Genomic DNA, 18560 nt, shown 5'->3' on the forward strand with positions numbered 1-18560 from the left:
GAGAGCACTGGATCAAACTTCAAGGTCACTATGCCCAATAAGAGGCTAAAGCAGCCAGGGTATGCTTAGCGATTCAAAGCTTCGTCCCCCAGCATGAGCAATGCGATTCTTACCTCCCCTCCCCCGTTGTCTCTGCAGTGCGAATCTTAGAACCCTCTCCCTCGGCTTGCACAGCGCGATTCTTATCCACCCCACCCCTCAGTCTGGCAGAGCGACTCTAACCCCCTCCCCTTGTATGCGCAGTGAGATTCAGAACCAGTTCTCCCATCCCAGAGGGATCCGAGTGATTCTAGACATGCCAGAGAAGTGCTGCAAGAAAACAGACAAGTCTCCACAATGTTCCTGGAACTTTCACAATTCCCCAGTGGCCTTGCTTCGGTCGCACGAGTCCCTATTGACTAATTCAGCACACCGACACGCCACCATCTCAATGCGTTATATTGTTTGCTCTTCCTCCGCGAGCTCACGGGACTCTTCCTTAGATGCGGAACCTATCACCTCTAGGCTCGTATTCTCCTACCTTCTCCAGTGACACCGGCATCTCTCAGTTGGGCCTAAGACCAATGGGAAACAGGCTCTGAAGGAAAGGCCGTCAAACCAAGCTAATTCCAAAAATCACAATTTCGTTATCACTGTACTTACATGTTTCCACTCGTGAAGATAGGGAAGATAAACCTTGCCATTCGCATCAACATGTTTCCCAGTCTTAATGGTCATTGAACTTGTGGGCTTTACAAAGCAAATTGGGGGATTGTAGGGGTATGTGTCCAGCAGCCAGAGACATATGGGAATATTATATATATTGCCTAAACAAAGCAAAAAAAAAAAAAAAAAAAAAAGACAGCTAGATTTATTTTTCATGATCAAATTCACTCATTTTCCGTTTGGAGAGATTTTAAATTGACAATGGTTACTTAGTAAAAAAAAACTATTTCTAAAGTTTAAGAACAATAAACTAACTAATATGACCCTGTATGGGTAATTATCTTTAAAAAAAGAAAAAAAAAAAAGAAAGACACTCCACTGTCTCAGCCTCCTATTTCATAGTATTAGGGTTGCCAACTGGCTCCATATTTTCAGGACAGAATGATCCAGTCCTTGTTTTACCCCACAGCATGCAGAGACCTGCAGTCCTGCTGTTAAGAAAACTACAAGTACCTACAAGCAATGGGGTAAAACTAAGACTGGCTGAAAAAATGGAGCCAGCTGGAAACTCTACACTGTGCAGAGCAGGCTGCGTCCAGTAAAATAGCCACATTTCATGCCACATGACGTTGTCTTAGTGGCAAGAATACAACTCCGTTTCAAATCTAGTCTCCACTACTCAATGTGTGGCCTTAAGCGATTCATCAAGAAGAAAGGAGGAAGAAGGGAGATACGATAGACATTCAAACATCTGATCAGGTTTCAAGAAGGGACCTGAATGTAACATTTTCCACAGAACGAAAAGGAAAAGAGGTGACCAGATGAAGCAGAGGAATTGGCGGCTCAAAAGGAGCCTGAGAAACTACCGGACACCAGGGACAGACTTCCAGCAGAGGTTGCAGGTATCAAAACTGTCAGAATTCAAGCTTGCTGGAGACAGACACAAAAGGGACACGAGTGCAAGGCAAGGAAGGGAGAACACAGACAGGAGCGGAACCTGCAATGACACCGTCAGCAGGCACAAATGGGCCTCATCTGCCAACATCTTCTCTACAGTCTCTTTTAAAGAAATGGCAACTGCTCGACTAAAATGTCCACCAGGAGTTTAGCTCTAACTCTTGCCACAAATGCCTTCTTGAATAAGGGAGAAGCTGTAGGCCCTGGAGAATAAGAACATGCCATACTGGGTCAGACTGAGGGTTCATCAAGCCCAGCATCCTGTTTCCAACAGTGGCCAATCCAGGCCATAAGAACCTGGCAAGTACCCAAACATTAGATAGATCACAAGCTACTATTGCTTATTAATTACCATCATAGCAGTTTATGGATCTCTAGGAACTTATCCAAACCTTTTTTAAACCCAGTTACACTAATTGCTGTAACCACATCCTCTGGCATTGAATTCCAGAGCTTTACTATGCGCTGAGTGAAAAAGAAATGTATTCTATTTGTTTTAAATGAGCTATTTGCTAACTTCATGAAGGGCCCCCTAGTCCTATTAGCTGAGAGAGTAAATAACCGATTTTCATTAACTTGTTCAGTCCTGTTATTTAATCAGGAAGCAGTTTTCCAGAACTGCTTCCTGATTAAACAGCAGCTATACCTTGTCAGCAGGACACAGGAAGGAAAGGGGCAGGTAAACACTGTGCGCACCAGAACTTTTTATTGACATGACAATCTTCAGGGCCTATGAGAGCTCACACACAAGCCTTACCTTTGTAAGACACTGGAATGGTTCCAGTCAGACTCATCAGCTCCCTGGAGGAACCATCATTGAAAACTAGAAGAATATACAAACAACGGTGAATTACTGCACCATTCCTCCCTATCTTACCTTCAGTCTTGCAAAAGATGAAAACTGGTGTAATGCTAATCAACAGAATCAAGCTGCAAGGATTTTAAAAGGAACTGAAGGTGAAATCATATATCACTCTAGGCACATTGCCATTTTTCCTGAATTTTAGAGGAGTGATCTGAAAAACCCAGACCACAGAAAAAGCCTCCGATTTGAGGGGACATCTTTCAACTGATCTTTAGCTATGTATTAGATCCTGTATTTAAATAGTATATAATACCAGTACCTTCATGAAGGTCTAATATGCCATACCAGGGAAACCAAAAATGTATAACTCAGTGTTTCCTATAGAAGGGGGATGTGCACACAGGAAATGGTCAAAAGTCAGATCGGCAATTCAGTCTTTTAGTGCACATAAACCCTTTCGTGAAACCAACAAGCACTGGAGAAAAAAAACCCACAGTATTATTGGGCCCAACAAGAATATTAGTTTAAAAATACAAAACAAAACTGCACACTCACCATATCCATCCATGACAGGTTTGAGATCCTTGTACAAGGTAATAACATTGGTGATCTCGTGCGCTGTTAGGTCTCTGTATTTGTACTGAAAACGAGAGATTTTTAAGAATGGTTATGTAAGCCTATAGACCTTTCTACTTTGTGTATGTCTGACAGCAACTGCAAAATGCTTCTAAATAATGACCCCCCTACCAACTTCAAGATCTGATGAGTTATGAAATATTTTGACTGACAGAGCAAATATCCTCAAGAGATAGAGTTGTGATTTTTATGATACACACAGCAGATATCTACGTATAATATTTCAAAGAGTCTCCCTTTAGCCAACTTTAATCTCTCTATAATTTGCTATGTTTATGTGTTGCTCAGTTTGTGTGTTTCCTAGGATCTATTCTCCATATCCTACTAAAAATTGTTCTTTAACAACCTTAATTGCACATGAAATACAATTAAAATGCGTTTCTCATAGGATGTAAAGGACAGCAATTTTCTGTGTGTTTTCTGTGCAGATAAAACATGCTTTGAAACACTGCCTGGCCTCTGCATGCTGTGAAAAGTACACACACAGGTCCTGGAGTGGAGCAGTAGCCCAGAGGTCAGAGCAATGGGCCCAGGGAAGCCAGGCTTCAGTTCCCATTCAGGGATTGCACAAGGCAAGTGACTGCTCCTTCTAGAACAAATAAATGTAGGAATAAGCTTTTTGGATGGGCCATACGGTCTTTTTCTGCCATCATGTTTCTATATTTCTATTTGCAAGGGATCTCTAAGGAAGTGATGTGAATTATAATGCTAAATTAATTGGATGAATGGGCAAACTGGATGGGCCATACAGTCTTGTTCTGCCATCATGTTTGCATATTTCTATCAGTGTTCACGCTGATGAGGAAAGTTGGGGGAACGACTATGCACGTACATGATTTTTTACCATCATTTCTGACAGGCCCTTCCACTAGTAAAGTAATAACAGTAATATCCTCTCTCACCTCTGCTAACTTCAGAAGCTGTCACTCACTGTCCCAATGCTGAAATCAGTTACAAGGCAGTCAGTATTCAAAGCTGGTCATTTAAGTAACTTGACTGAATTTTAACTTATCCAGCAAAGTTACAAGGTATATTCAGCGGCACGGCTATGTCACTGAATATACACATATATATTCGTGCTTAGTCACATAAGTTATAACCAGTTAAGTTTAGATCTGCTCTATGGCAGGTCTAACTTAGCCAGTTAATCTATGAGGCTAAGTCTGAATATTGCAGGTTAGCCGCATAAGTTATATTGCTAACTCGTTCTGCTCTGATCCTCCTATTACTTATGTGGCTAACTACACACCCACAACTTGTGTGGATAACTTTTTACCCTCATAAGTGACTTATGCAGCTAAGCAGCGGCTGCCGAAAGTAGGCGCACATTCAGCGGTCATCACTTAACTGTATAAGCTATACTTATGTGGATAAATAGTGCTGAACACCTTTTGAATATTGACCTTAAGATGATCAACGTTTTATGCAAAAGGGACTATAGTGTGTTTCAAGAGATCCTACTGACAGAATGGAAGAAGCCTTCATAACATCTTAATGCACTGTTTGCCCTTTATACTGCATAAGGATAGGAACCGAAAACATTTTAACATATGCATTAAGAAACCATACAGACCACACCTGAATTCTCTAGGCAATTGGTTTGGAGAGAAACGCATTGAATTCTTGGAAAAAGTTGCTGGAGCAGAATTGTTACACTATTTATTTTCTGCCGCAGACAGGATATTCCTGAGAAACTAGACAATAATTCATAAAGATACCTACCTATTGTCTATCATTGCAACTTTTGAAGAAATGATAGCTAAAATAACACAAACTTGGATATTTCAAAAAATAAACCTGGAGAAAGATTTTAAGACCTAAGGAAAGTTGAATATTAATAGTTGAGGGTGGGGTTTTAGGGTTAGTTGGGCAAGTCCGAATATGGGTCAATGTACTATGCTTGGTTTCTTCCAGTTGGAGAGGTTGAGTGGGAAGGGATATATAGGGATTGAAATTATTAGTTTCTTCAGGACTGATATTTAACCAGCAGATAGCTGGATAAATAGGACTTATCTGGCTATCTAGTTAGCTGGATAAAAGGTGGGCGATTGGGGCGCTGCTAATTAGCCGGATAACTTATCTGGCTAAGTAGCGATATTGGGACTTAGCTGCATAAGTTATACGGCTAAGTCTAGACCTGCTATCAAACACATCTAGACTTAGTCGCATAACACTTATCCGGCTACATCCCATTTGTACATGGATGTGCCGCTGAATATCCTCCTAACTTAGCCAGATAAGTGGTGTCCAGCTAAGTTGCTTACCTAGCCAGGATTTGAATTTTGATCTCTTCATGTTTAGTAAACTATGTTGTTGGGGGTTTTTCTTGCAGTGTATATAATTTATTTAAAATTTCTTCTATTCCAAGTGGAATACAAGTTTTATGTAAGGGGATTCCATATTAAACACACACAAGCATGTGAATAAAACAAAGACATCCTTATGAAATTTAGACACTAAGAGTGGCCTGGCTAGTTAGTCGGATTAACCGATCTGGCTAACTAGCAGGGTATATTATGTCTTAAGGTTAGCAGCACATGTTTATCTGGTTATCTTTAGGACAGCCCTACGGCACGACCAAAGTAGGCTGCATAAGTTAATTGGCTAACTCCGCTTCTCCCCAAAATGCCTCCCTCTCATCCCTGGAACTCCCCAACTTATTCGAGTAGAATTTAGCCGCATACGACTTAATATTGCTGGTTAGCCATTTAGACGGATAACTTTTCAGTCTAAATGGCTTTTGAATGTGGATCTCAATAGCTCATAAACTAATAAAATGTGTCATGTATAGGGGTGTCAATCCCTCCTATTTTGCCCTTGTACTGAGATGCTGTCTCCTAAGTCATTATGGGCTTGCCCAGCCTCTATCCTCCAGGAGTCTTTGGGGTTTGGATTCACCTAAATCCTTTACTAACCTTTCTAGCTCCTCTCCAAATAGTAGCCCCCTCTAAAGGGAAGCTTGCAGAGGCAATACTTGGATGCTGAGTTTGCTGCCCAATTCCAGAGCCAGAGAATTCTTCTGATTGCCACCCTGGAGGCAAACGACCTAGAGGATAGCTTTATCAGATCATATATGGTGTCTGCCAAAATGGTCATCACTATCTCCAAACATGCAGTTTCTTGACTCTTGGGCAATTGATGAATCCAGTGTAAAGCTGCACAGGCTACGTAGACTTCACAAATCAAGGCCTGAATTGCTATAGCCCCCATAGAGAAGGCCTGTTTTAGGATCACTTCAAATCACTGTGAACCAAATGACTGTGAACCTGGAAGATGTTGTAGGCCAGATTGTCAAGCTAAAGAGTAGCAAATCACCTGGACCGGATGGTAGGTAGCCCAGGGTTCTGAAAGAACTAAAAAATGAAATTTCAGATCTATTAACTTCAGATCTGTAACCTATCATGAAAATCATCCATTGTACCTGGAGGGAGGCCAATGTAACTCCAATATTTAAAAAGGGCTCCAGGGGTGATCCTGGAAACTACAGACCAGTGAGCCTGACCTCAGTGCTGGAAAAATAGTGGAAACTATTCTAAAGATCAAAATCACAGAACATATAGAAAGTCATGGCTTAATGGAACACATTTAGCATGGATTTACCCAAGGCAAGTCTTGCTTCACAAACCTGCTTCATTTTTTTTGAAGGGGTTAATAAACATGTGGATAAAGGTGAACCGGTAGATGTAGTATACTTGGATTTTCAGAAGGCGTTTGACAAAGTTCCTCATGAGAGGCTTCTAAGGAAACTAAAAAGTCATGAGATAGGAGGCGATGTCCTTTCGTGGATTACAAACTGGTTACAAGACAGGAAACAGAGAGTAGGATTAAATGGTCAATTTTCTCAGTGGAAAAGGGTAAACAGTGGAGTGCCTCAGGGATCTGTACTTGGACCGGTGCTTTTCAATATATATATAAATGATCTGGAAAGGAATACGACGAGTGAGGTTATCAAATTTGTGGATGATACAAAATTATACAAAGTAGTTAAATCACCAGCGGACTGTGATACATTACAGGAGGACCTTGCAAGACTGGAAGATTGGGCATCCAAATGGCAGATGAAATTTAATGTGGACAAGTGCAAGGTGTTGCATATAGGGAAAAATAACCCTTGCTGTAGTTACACGATGTTAGGTTCCATATTAGGAGCTACCAGCCAGGAAAAAGATCTAGGTATCATAGTGGATAATACTTTAAAATCGTCAGCTCAGTGTGCTGCAGCAGTCAAAAAAGCAAACAGAATGTTAGGAATTATTAGGAAGGGAATGGTTAATAGAACGGAAAATGTCATAATGCCCCCCCCCCCTTCCCGTACCTGAGGGGGTTCCTCACTAAGCCTATTCAGGGAGTCTGGGTTGGAGCTCCGTTGCAGGCCAGACAAAGGGAGCTGGCAACACTAGGGACCTTTTTTGATCTGCAGTCTATGCACCTGTGGCCATGCAGCATTTTTCTCTCTTATTTTAAATGGCCCACCACACTGAAGCTGCTCCAGGAGCTGAGCACTGACAAAAACAAACAAGAAAAGCGCAGTGCGCAGAACTCAGTGTTGCTCTCCCTCTCCCGATTCCCAGAAAGTCCTCCATTGTATTAACCTCCCCCAGGGGAACACCTTTGGTTGGCCAGTTGCGTTCCCTGTGGTGTCTCCCCTGTTTACTCATCAATAATTTTTTTTTTTTTTTTTGCTTTATTCCTCCCTCACAAACCCGGGAGGAGCAGAAGCAGAGAGGTAAGGCAAGAGGGGGTGGGGTAACAAGAGGGAGGGAGAGAGAGGGCGTGAGCTCCAGTTCCCTATGTATTTAGATTTTTTTTTATAGGCTCAGGTCCTCTGCTCCCTAAGGCATGGGAGGGAGCCTCGGTTCCCTATGGAAAGCAGGAACCTGCTCCTAGGTTGCTTTCCAACAAGGTCGTCCCTGGGAGGAGGCTCCACCGGGGAAATCAGCCCTGAGAGGCTAAAAAGCTCTTCCCGCCTGGGGCCACATCTTGGTTCTGGGAGGATTAGAAAGTCTGCAGACACCGGTCTGCAGCTGCTGGAAGCAGACTACAAGCAGGCCTCCCTTTATGGCCGAGAATGAGGTCATGAAGGTGGAGTGCCCCCGGTTTCTGGCAGGTGAGGAGCGGGGAAATCCCAAGCGTAAGGGCCGGTCTAGCAGGAGGAAAAGGAAGACTTGTGAAAAGGCCAAATTAAAACGATGAGCCTTCAACTTCTTATGAAACAGGTTGTAATCCGTAATGCCCTACAGTGCAGAAGGCAAGCTGTGCCATAACACAGGCCCGGCCATTGAAACTGCTCGATGGCATGCAATCCAAAGAGGAGGCTTCCTAAAGGGAGAATATCTGCTTTCTCTTTGCAAAGAGTATTTTGTTTCGTTTATTACACATTTCTGAGAATAAAAAAAAAAAAAAAGAAGATTCAAGTAGGTTAATGGAATCCCCGATGACAAAGGGGGTTTCTGGTGTCAGATTTCCTAACATGCACAGAGCAATGGGATTATATTGACTTCACTCATCAACTACTACTCCATGGTCACCAGTGGGAGTATCCAATTCTGTCTGTGTCTCCATCTGCTCGGGTGACAGCTCTCCAACAGCAGGAGAATTAAAAGGCAAATGTTTACACAATGCAATAAACAGTAACTGTATCAGGGGAGGAGTAGCTTAGTGGTTAGAGCAGCGGGCTACGAACCAGGGTTCAAATCCCACTCCTGCTTTTTGTGATCTTGGGCAAGACTGAACCTGAGGCAAAGGAAGGTAAACTAACTTAAGATTGTGAGACCTCTGGGGACAGGGAAATACCTACTGTACCTGAATGTAATCCACTTTGAAAGTGCCTGAAAGGCAGAACATAAATTTAAAAAATAAACATATCTATGAAAGTAACATGGGGGAGTCCTGCCCCGTTGTATCATATAATTATTCACAGTATGGAAACTAAAAGGTCAATGAAAAAAAAATATAAGGTGAAACTGTACATTGGTTTTCTGAGTGAGTTGGGTTTAATCCCAATTTTTAAATTCTCCTTCAAGGACTAATCTTTATCTCTAGGCTGAAGTCTATGTCCGCTCACTATATAACTCAAGAATAGCTGATCCTATAGAATGCCACCTGAAGAAAATTATTGGCCACCTGAAGAAAATTATTGGCCCTATTCCAACTAGTAAACAATTTAACTAAACCTTGCACTCCATCCATACCAGACATAGACAACCAGACAAAATGTGAAGAACTAGCCCTATTCTTCCACAATAAAATCAGCAATATCATGTCACGCTTCCCCCCCAAGCAAACATCCATAGATACTACACAACACCAATCTAATACTAATCTTTCATCATTTGACACCACCTCATCCCCAGAAATAGAATCTATCCTTAAAAAAATCAGACCCTCTACACACCCTACAGATACCATTCCCACAAAACACCTCCTCACCATCCCCGGCATCATCGCCAAACCTATCTCAAACATTATAAAACAAGTCTATTGAACTTGGCAGTATCCCTAAAAACCTCAAGCATGCTATTGTGAAACCTATACTGAAGAAGCCATCCCTTGACCCCTCTGATCTCACCAATTTCCGTCCCATTTCCAACCTCCCACTTATCACAAAAGTCCTTGAGAAAGCCATAAACAAACAGCTATCAGACTACTTGGATGAAAACAATATTCTCGCCCCCTCACAGTTGGCTTTCGCAAAACATCATAGCACAGAGACCTTACTCATTTCACTCTCCGACCAAATATTGAAAGGTCTTGACAAAGGTCACTCACACATACTCATTCTCCTAGACATATCCGCTGCATTTGACACCATAAAGCATCAAATCCTATTAGAACGTCTCAGCAGCATTGGCATCTCAGGCCAGGCTCTACAATGGTTCCACTCATACCTAGCTGAAAGACAATTTAGCGTACAAATGGGAAACTCCACCTCCAAGCCCCACAACCTCTCTCAAGGAGTACCACAAGGTTCATCGCTATCGTCCACACTTTTCAATATATATCTCCTCCCCCTCTGCCATCTCCTTGCTAAACTTGACCTTCCGCACTTCATATATGCCGATGACGTGCAGATACTTATTCCGATTAAAGACTCAATACACAAAGCCATTGAAACCTGGAAATCCACCCTCTCTGATATTAGCAGCCTCTTATCTAACAACTTTCTCGCCCTCAACACTACTAAAACAGAACTTATCCTAATATCACCCCCCAACATATCCCCCACCCTCCTTATGACCCCCCACACAAACACACAACAATGGCCCTGCCACTGACCACACCTTCCCCACCCATGTACGAAGCCTCGGCGTACTCATTGACTGTCATCTTAACTACAAGAAATTCATTAATAACACCCTTAAAGACTGCTTCTACAAACTGCACACCCTAAAAAGACTCAAACCTCTCTTACATCTCAGCGACTTCCGCACCATATTACAAGCCCTCATATTATCGAAAATAGATTACTGCAACTCCTTGCTACTAGGTTTGCCTAAAAACACCATCCAACCTTTACAACTACTCCAAAATGCAGCTGCCAGGATTCTCACCAACACTCACAAATATGATCACATAACCCCTGTACTCAAACATCTACATTGGTTACCCGTCGCATCTAGAATTACCTTCAAAGCCCTCACCCTAATACACAAATCCCTTCATAACAACAACATGCACTGGTTCAAAGAACACTTCTCCTTTCACAACAGTAGTAGACCCACCAGAAAACAATATCTAGCCACACTACACACCCCCTCACCTAAGCTTACTAAACTCCGCACCACTAACGAAAGAGCCCTCTCCCTAGCAGGACCGATAATTTGGAATAAACTACCCACTTCCCCCCGCCAAGAAACCTGCCCAAAAATATTCAGGCAAAACCTGAAGACTTGGTTCTTTAGACACTCATACACCTAACATTCACACATTCACTAGCCCCCCCCCTCCCTAACTCCTAACCTCCCTCCTCCCTTCTCCCCCCCCCCCACCCCTTTTTCCTTCCCACCCCCTAACCACCCCTTTCCATCTTGCCTAACAATTAGCTTTCTACTATGCTTCCCGGAAAGCAAATTTATCAAGACAGCTTACTGTAAATAAGAACATTTTTACTCACAAACGTGTATATATTCCTCGACAACCATTGTATATACAAATTTATTCCTCCTACAAATGTTGATATCAATCATATCTAGCAGAATCTCCCTGCCCCTCTTCTGACTAACCACTATCATGTATCCCATTTAGTTAATTATTACTTGTATAACTTCCATATTATTCGTATGTTATTGTTTTTGTTATTATTGTTATTTCTACTATTCCTATTATAATCATGTGACAAATGTAAAGCCTGTTGCTAAGTTCTGTTCTCTGTAAACCGATGAGATGTTCCCAACGTTCGTCGGTATATAAAAGATATTAAATAAATAAATAAATAAATAAATTTTGGGGTTTCCATCGACTGGAATTACTTTGCTTAAGAGATAAATTGGTGCCACTCCATTTTGGAAGCATTGAGGGAAGAGATCCCAGCAGGCCCGGGCTGTGCAGAGATACGACAATGGCTACTGCTGATGGAGGGGTGTTCAGGGCCAAAGGCTGGGGAAAGAGGTGGGGTTGGAAAGCATGGGAACTAGAGTGGGGTGGGGAGGGTCTGCAAACAGGAGAAGGGGAACTGGGGAAACAAAGAAAAGCAAAAGATGGGCCAGCCCAGGGGTCCGTGCCAGTGCTGGGCACTGCTATACAGAGGGACTTGGGTTCGATGTCCCGCTCATGTCTCCCACTCTCGGGCCAGCCTTCCCTCGCAGCTCTTTCAGGGTGGGGGGGGGGGGGGGGGAGGGGAGGTCATAGTCATCCCGTGAGGTCGTCCCTTATTGGCAGGATTTAGAGCCCACGCTTACAGAAGGAGCCCTGGTGCACGGGTCCTGGCTGAGAACTGTTGCTGGCTAAGTAAAGGCTCCCGGTAACATTTGGACTGAGCTGGGAGCCCAAAGCAGCAGGATGAAACTGCCAGGTCAAAAACAATAATAAAAAAAAGAAAAGAAAACAAAAGCAAAAAGAAAACCTAAACAAACAGTCCACTTACAAAGATAACCCAGGCAAAAAAAAAAACAACACAGGTTCTTCCATTAGTTATCTCTACAGGTTTTTTAATAAATCTAAGCACCAGTCATCATTTTTAGGAGCCCAGGGGAAGATTATCTTTATTTTTTATTTCTTTTTGGATAAGTCTTTTAATTTTTGTTGATACTTCCCTTCCCCTCCAGTTTGCCTCCCTTCTGAAACCCAACGGAGCCACGGTCACCACTGATGCTCCCGGCCCAGCCCAGGCTCTCCTCTTCCTGCCAATACTTTTTGCAGCCCACTGCTAACCACTGCTCTTCACCACTGCAGCTGTTTAAGCTTTCTCCAGTCTGGAGTCATCATTGCTGCTCCCCACTCCAGCTGCCAATGTTTTTTCCAGCCCGCCCTCTCCTTCCAGCCGGGGCTGCTGTGCTCATCCCCTTCCCAGTCCTGGCTCCCCAGCAGTGCCTACAGAACCTGGTGTATGGATTTTTTCCATACACACATATATATATATATATATATATATATATATATATATATATATATATATATATATATATGTGTGTATGGATTTTTTCCATACACACACATATATATATATATATATATATATATATATAATTATATAAGATGAGGAATATGTCTGTATTTTCTTATTCATTATATCCAGGAACTTAATATTTTTGAATCAGTGATTAACGCCTCTGTAAACCAACTTAGGAGCCACAGGAAGGCCTAACTCCCTCCCCTCTAGCCTTGACTCAAATAGACTCAGTTCCTGGCCGGAGTGTATGGCAGCCTCAAAAAAAAACAAACCTGAGTTAAAATTAATCCACCTGTATTGGCCTTTGGGGGGCAATCATTAATTTTGTTAAGTTTTAAAGAAGAGTGGTCATTCTCAAGCTATAAGTGAATATAAAACTAATTAAAAGCTATCACTATTTATTCACATTATTTCCATATGGAACGATTTTATGCCTTGGGATGTCCTCTAACCTGGGCAAAGAAAAGGCATTTCTGTTAGACTAGTGAGAACATACTCTCATCACAGAACCTGAGATTCATTAATTGTGTTGTTGGGCAAGTGGTATCAGTCGAACATTGCCCCTTGGTAAGGAAAAGTGACTGAGCTTTTTAAGTCCTCATGAATACATAAGCATCATGGGCAGGTCCAGTAGACAAAAGGAAAGAACATGATAACATTGAAAAGGCTGGGCTGCATTTAAAGATGTTCAGCCCTGCGTGCCAGTTTTTGGAATGTGATACAGAAAAGGCAGGGCCAGTCCCAGTGTAGTCCAGAATCGTCTCAGCTGTTCGTAAACCGATTTTAAAAATTTTAAAAAATGTGTTATTTGAAAAACAAAAGGTTGTAAGTTTAGTTTTATCCTGATTTTTGAAGATAATTAAAATGTAATCACATATAGCAATCAGAAAATCAGTCCCTCTCTCATTATTGTTATGTAAACTGTATGAATGTGCTTCTGGCTTTTGTGGATAAATGGGTTTGGGAAAGCTGGATATGTTATTGGCTCTGGTCACCAGCCTAAGGGGCAAGCAATTTGTTAGATGCTTTTTGCAGTGTAGAATTAGATGGCCCAATCACATAGAGTGCTGAGGGCACAGCATTTGATCCCAGCCTCTTCTCCCTAATTCAGGGAGCGCCCTTGACTATGTTGGGCTTATCCCTTTACTCAGCAGAACACCACATCTGGTTTTAATTTCATGCTATTAATATTTTTTATATTTATATTGTGTTTATTCTAGATTGTTTTTATTGGCTTTTATGCATTGTGTTTTAATTGTATTTTAATTTAATGTTATTTTATGATTGCTGTAACACAAACTGTTAAGGAAACACAGTTTAGAAATAAGCTGACTCATTGATTGTCAAAAAGACCTAAAAAAAGAACACGCAGTAAAAAGTATCCTAAATACCACCATTCTGGGACAGAACCCAATTACAGAGCAGGTTTGTGATGAGGAAGTAATCTGTGAATAAGTGACGTGCAACTGGCATCATGCACCAGTATTTTTAGTGAAAACCAAGGGATTATCAGTGTGGGAGGGATGGGTCACAATTTTGTCAGACTACCAAAGGGAAAATAAACCTAGAATTTCTATTATCTCACACGCTTCATCTGAACAGGAAAGTTAAGATAAGCCCTTTCTCTTTCCACAACATAATTCCTTCCCAAATGGTTGGTTAATTTACAGCAGTTTTATGATTATTCAATCCAGATTCCAGTTACTTCACTCCACTGAGAAAGGCCACAGAAAGATCAAGTAGGATGAGAGCTGCAGATGTGAAAAGGTGAAACAGCAGTTTCAGTGGAGTCAAGTGACTGGGACTGCCTTTTCCCTGTCTTCTTTCGCGGTGCATATTCTGCAAAGGTAGGACCCCCATCCCCACTCCTTTTTCTCTGTTTATACCTCCTCCCTAGATGTCCTTCTCCTTTGGCTACTCTTATCACTCCTTTACTAACAGTACTTAGATCTTCTCCTTTACTATCATCTCCTCTCAGTTTTTGTTTTGCATCTCTACTGTGTCTGCATGGACGCATTTCTACTTCCTGATACTTAACTCCTTGAAAACGGAAGCCCTGCCTCAGTCAAGGTTTCCAAACTCCCTCCTATCTTTTTTTTCTATTAAGTGCTGTGCTCCTCTCTCCCACTGATTCTGCAAAAATAAATATTGGGTTTATCATGTACTCCACTCTCTCCTTTTGTGCTCCCATATCTCATCTCTGTCTTTTCCCTGTGCTTGCAACTTATCAACATTTACAAAATTTGCTAACCTCTAACCTTGAACTCTCATATCTACTGCTTCATGCATGAATTACGTACCCTCTGACATTATAATACTGAAGAGTCCTTTAGGAAAGTTTGGGCAAAAAAATACAAACATTTCTGATCCAACAATACAACAACCAAGCTTTAATGTGAACAACCCTTAACAGGCCATTGATAAGACCATCTGATGTATATAAGTGGCACTTAAAAAATGCCTAGCACTTGGCTGCAACTGTGGAAATCCTGACCAATCTATGGATTATATAACATTTTTCCTCAGAGAGAAGTTTGAGAGTGATATTCTGGCATTGCATGCACTTTCCAGCAGGGCAGTGGGCTGGTTGAGGAATTTGGAATTAAAATGCTAATAGTTTCTGTTTTCCTAAAGTCATAAGACCACTTCATGTTCTATTTCTCTCTCTCCAGCCTGGACTACTACACTGATCTCCTCAATTGGCTCTCTAGCCCGCATGTCACCCACTTCAGCACCTTATGCTGCCCATACGCTCTGTTGTTCTCTTTGTTACTCTCATGTTATTGTCCTTGCTGTGCCTCCTTCACCGACTCTCCCCATTAAATGCTGTGCAATGTTCCTCCCATTTTCTCTTCTTATCCACTTCTAGACTCCTCGCTCTCTTCCCTCTCAATCCTGTACCTTCCTTTTTCTTCCCTTGTGCTAAGAAAGCATCTTCCCACTTTGGGCTTTCTCATTTTTGTACCCTGTATAAGGAACAAGTTTCCTCTAGATGCCCTTACTATCTTTCATCTCTTGATCCAATCTAAAAAGCTATAGTTTTTCTAACTTGCCTAATCTCTTCCATCCACTTAAATTTAACCTCATATTATTTTCTTCTTTTGGCACATTATGATCTATTCTATTGTTAGGCTCCTTGGTTAGGGAACCATATAAGAACCATGCGCCAAGAACACTGTACCCAAGCATTTAAAAAAAACCTTAAAACTTGGCTCTTCTCACAAGCCTTCACCTAACCCCACAGCCCCCAGATCTCAGGCCCCCTACCCTCTGCTCCTTCCATGGGTACTGCTATATTTTAAAGATACTGCTCTACGATACATATTGTAAAATAGTCATATATTGTTATAATTCTTATACAATTGTAAATTTTTTTTGTTACCAATGCTTTCCGAATATTTGACACTGCTATTCTAGCCTTCTCTCCTAGTTCAGTTCCCTTATGTTTTATGTAACCGTGCATTTCTTTAGTTAGTTAATGGTTTCCCCAGTTCTATGTAAACCGATGTGATATTTACTTGGATGTCGGTATAGAAAAGTTTTAAATAAATACATAAATGTCATCTTTATGTCAAACTATAGTTTCAAAGTTCTGAACATCTTTAAGTCAAGAGAATCACTGTTATATATGGCATAAATAAAAGTTGCTTTCCATCACAATCTCAATTGCTTAATACAGCATTTGAGAGTATTTATTTATTTGTGGTTTTTTATATACCGATAATCGTTTGAAACATCTAATCGGTTTACAGTGAAACAGCAAATTCAGCAACAGGCTTTACATATAACTTAGTGAACAACAAATTAGTAGGCAGGGTATAACTGGGTAGTCAAAGAGACTAAAATAAGCGATTATGAATTACTATGTATAACAAACAATGTTAAGAGTGACAGCCTGCTGGTGAAAAGATATGGATACCAAATAAAGTCCAAATACTGCTGTCAGCCCAATTTAAAGAAATATATATATATAAAAGAACAAATATGACTGCCTGGAATTGTCAAAAAAAAGCACAGGCACCACACAGTGGGCTAAACCGTGAAAAGATCTCTCTTGATCAAGGGGAGATGCCTGCATTCTTTTGCTTACTAAGATTTGCATTCTACAACATAGTTAGCTACCTTAGGTAGAAACAGTCAATTCTATTTTATTGAACAGTTTTGCGTACAATAATGTGATTTCCAGGACAGTTCACTTATATGTGTGTACCAACAACGTGAACAAAAGTTATAGGTCATACCTTTGTATTGGACTAATAATACATTTATGACTAGCTTTCGAGGGTTTAACTCCCTGCAAGACTGTGCTTTTACACACAGGGCAGCAAGCGACCCCTTCTCTTCCCGAACTGGGAACGCTGTGCTGCCTCCATCGGAGACACACACGGAGGCAGAAAGCAATGGCTCACAGGAACGAGGGACCGAGGATGACGATGCTGGAGGCAGCGATACTGAGCAGGCATTTGGTGACGGTGCGAACTGCTTTAGGACAGGCGGCAAGTGACAGGGCTACCCCCCTCCCCCACCCGCCCTTACCTTGGATAAGGATTTCTTGATCTGACTCTCGGCCATTGCCATGGTGACCGCCACCCGGGGCTCCGACCCACAGCGGCCCTGAGTTCTCACCAACCAGCCAGACCGCGAGCGGCGAACCGGGTCTCAACGCTACTTCTTCCTCTTCCGCAGTTCCAAGAACCACGGCAAACGTCACTTCCGATGCCAAGCACGAGGACACGGGGGAGAGGGGGGGGGGGCAATGCTTGGTCGGGAGGCAGTGTTACCAACCTCGCTTATTTACCGCGAGATTGGGCTTCTTTTTGTAGTCATTCACGGGGTTTTTTTTCCCGATTCGCTGGTTGCTTTTAATTGGGCTATTTTTTCTGCCAGTCGCGTTTTTTTGGGCTTGTTGGGCGGGACTTGTGCTCTGAATCATGTTACAGTGATTGGCGGCTGCTGCTGCTGCTGCGATGAAGCTGTCCATAGCAGGCGCACCCTATCCCTATATTGCAGCAGTAAGCCAATCAGAGCACAGCTGCAAGCCTTGTTGATGCACACGACACATTTTGTGGGCAGACCCAGCCCGCACAGCATCGCATGTGGGCGGAAAGGGAAGGCCAGCAGCACAGCATTGGAGCGCAACAGCAAAGGAATCCAGAGTGTGCAGCTACAGCCAGGTATCAGGAGGAGAGGAATTAGTATGTTGGGAGGGGGGAATGAGTATGTGAGGGCCAGAGATGTGCTCAGAGGGGGGAATCAGTGTGTGCGGTGTCAGAGATGTGCTCGGAGGGGTTAGGGAGGGGGGAATGAGTATGTGAGAGCTAGAGATGTGCTCGGAGGGATTAGGGAGGGGAGAATGAGTATGTGAGAGCCAGAGATGTGCTTGGAGGGAGTGGGGAGAGGGGAATGAGAGTGTGGAGGCCAGAGATGTGCTTGGAGGGGGGTGGGGAGAGGGGAATGAGAGTGTGGAGGCCAGAGATGTGCTTGGAGGGGGGTGGGGAGAGGGGAATGAGAGTGTGGAGGCCAGAGATGTGCTTGGAGGGGGGTGGGGAGAGGGGAATGAGAGTGTGGAGGCCAGAGATGTGCTTGGAGGGGGGGGGGGGGAGAGGGGAATGAGAGTGTGGAGGCCAGAGATGTGCTTGGAGGGGGGGTGGGGAGAGGGGAATGAGAGTGTGGAGGCCAGAGATGTGCTTGGAGGGGGGTGGGGAGAGGGGAATATGAGTGTGGAGGCCAGAGATGTGCTTGGAGGGGGGTGGGGAGAGGGGAATATGAGTGTGGAGGCCAGAGATGTGCTTGGAGAGGGGTGGGGAGAGGGGAATGAGTGTGTGGAGGCCAGAGATGTGCTCGGAGGGGGTGGGGAGAGGGGAATGAGAGTGTGGAGGCCAGAGATGTGCTCGGAGGGGGTGGGGAGAG

General features: G+C 42.8%; 1 protein-coding gene across 1 annotated transcript in view; it reads right to left on the reverse strand.

Annotated features, from left to right (window-relative positions):
* The window catches only part of TSG101 (tumor susceptibility 101), a 45802-nt gene extending 28418 nt beyond the window's left edge, over positions 1 to 17384 (reverse strand). The window contains exons 1-4 of the mRNA XM_029582081.1: positions 17187 to 17384; positions 2963 to 3047; positions 2360 to 2425; positions 643 to 806 (exon numbers count right to left, since the gene is read on the reverse strand). Of these exons, the coding sequence (XP_029437941.1) occupies positions 643 to 806; positions 2360 to 2425; positions 2963 to 3047; positions 17187 to 17228 (357 nt within the window). The 5' untranslated portion in view covers positions 17229 to 17384. The remainder of the gene's footprint in view (positions 1 to 642; positions 807 to 2359; positions 2426 to 2962; positions 3048 to 17186) is intronic.
* Between the last annotated feature and the right edge of the window lie 1176 nt (positions 17385 to 18560).

The sequence above is a fragment of the Rhinatrema bivittatum genome, chromosome 17 (genome assembly GCF_901001135.1).
Source record: "Rhinatrema bivittatum chromosome 17, aRhiBiv1.1, whole genome shotgun sequence".
Classification (NCBI taxonomy): domain Eukaryota; kingdom Metazoa; phylum Chordata; class Amphibia; order Gymnophiona; family Rhinatrematidae; genus Rhinatrema; species Rhinatrema bivittatum.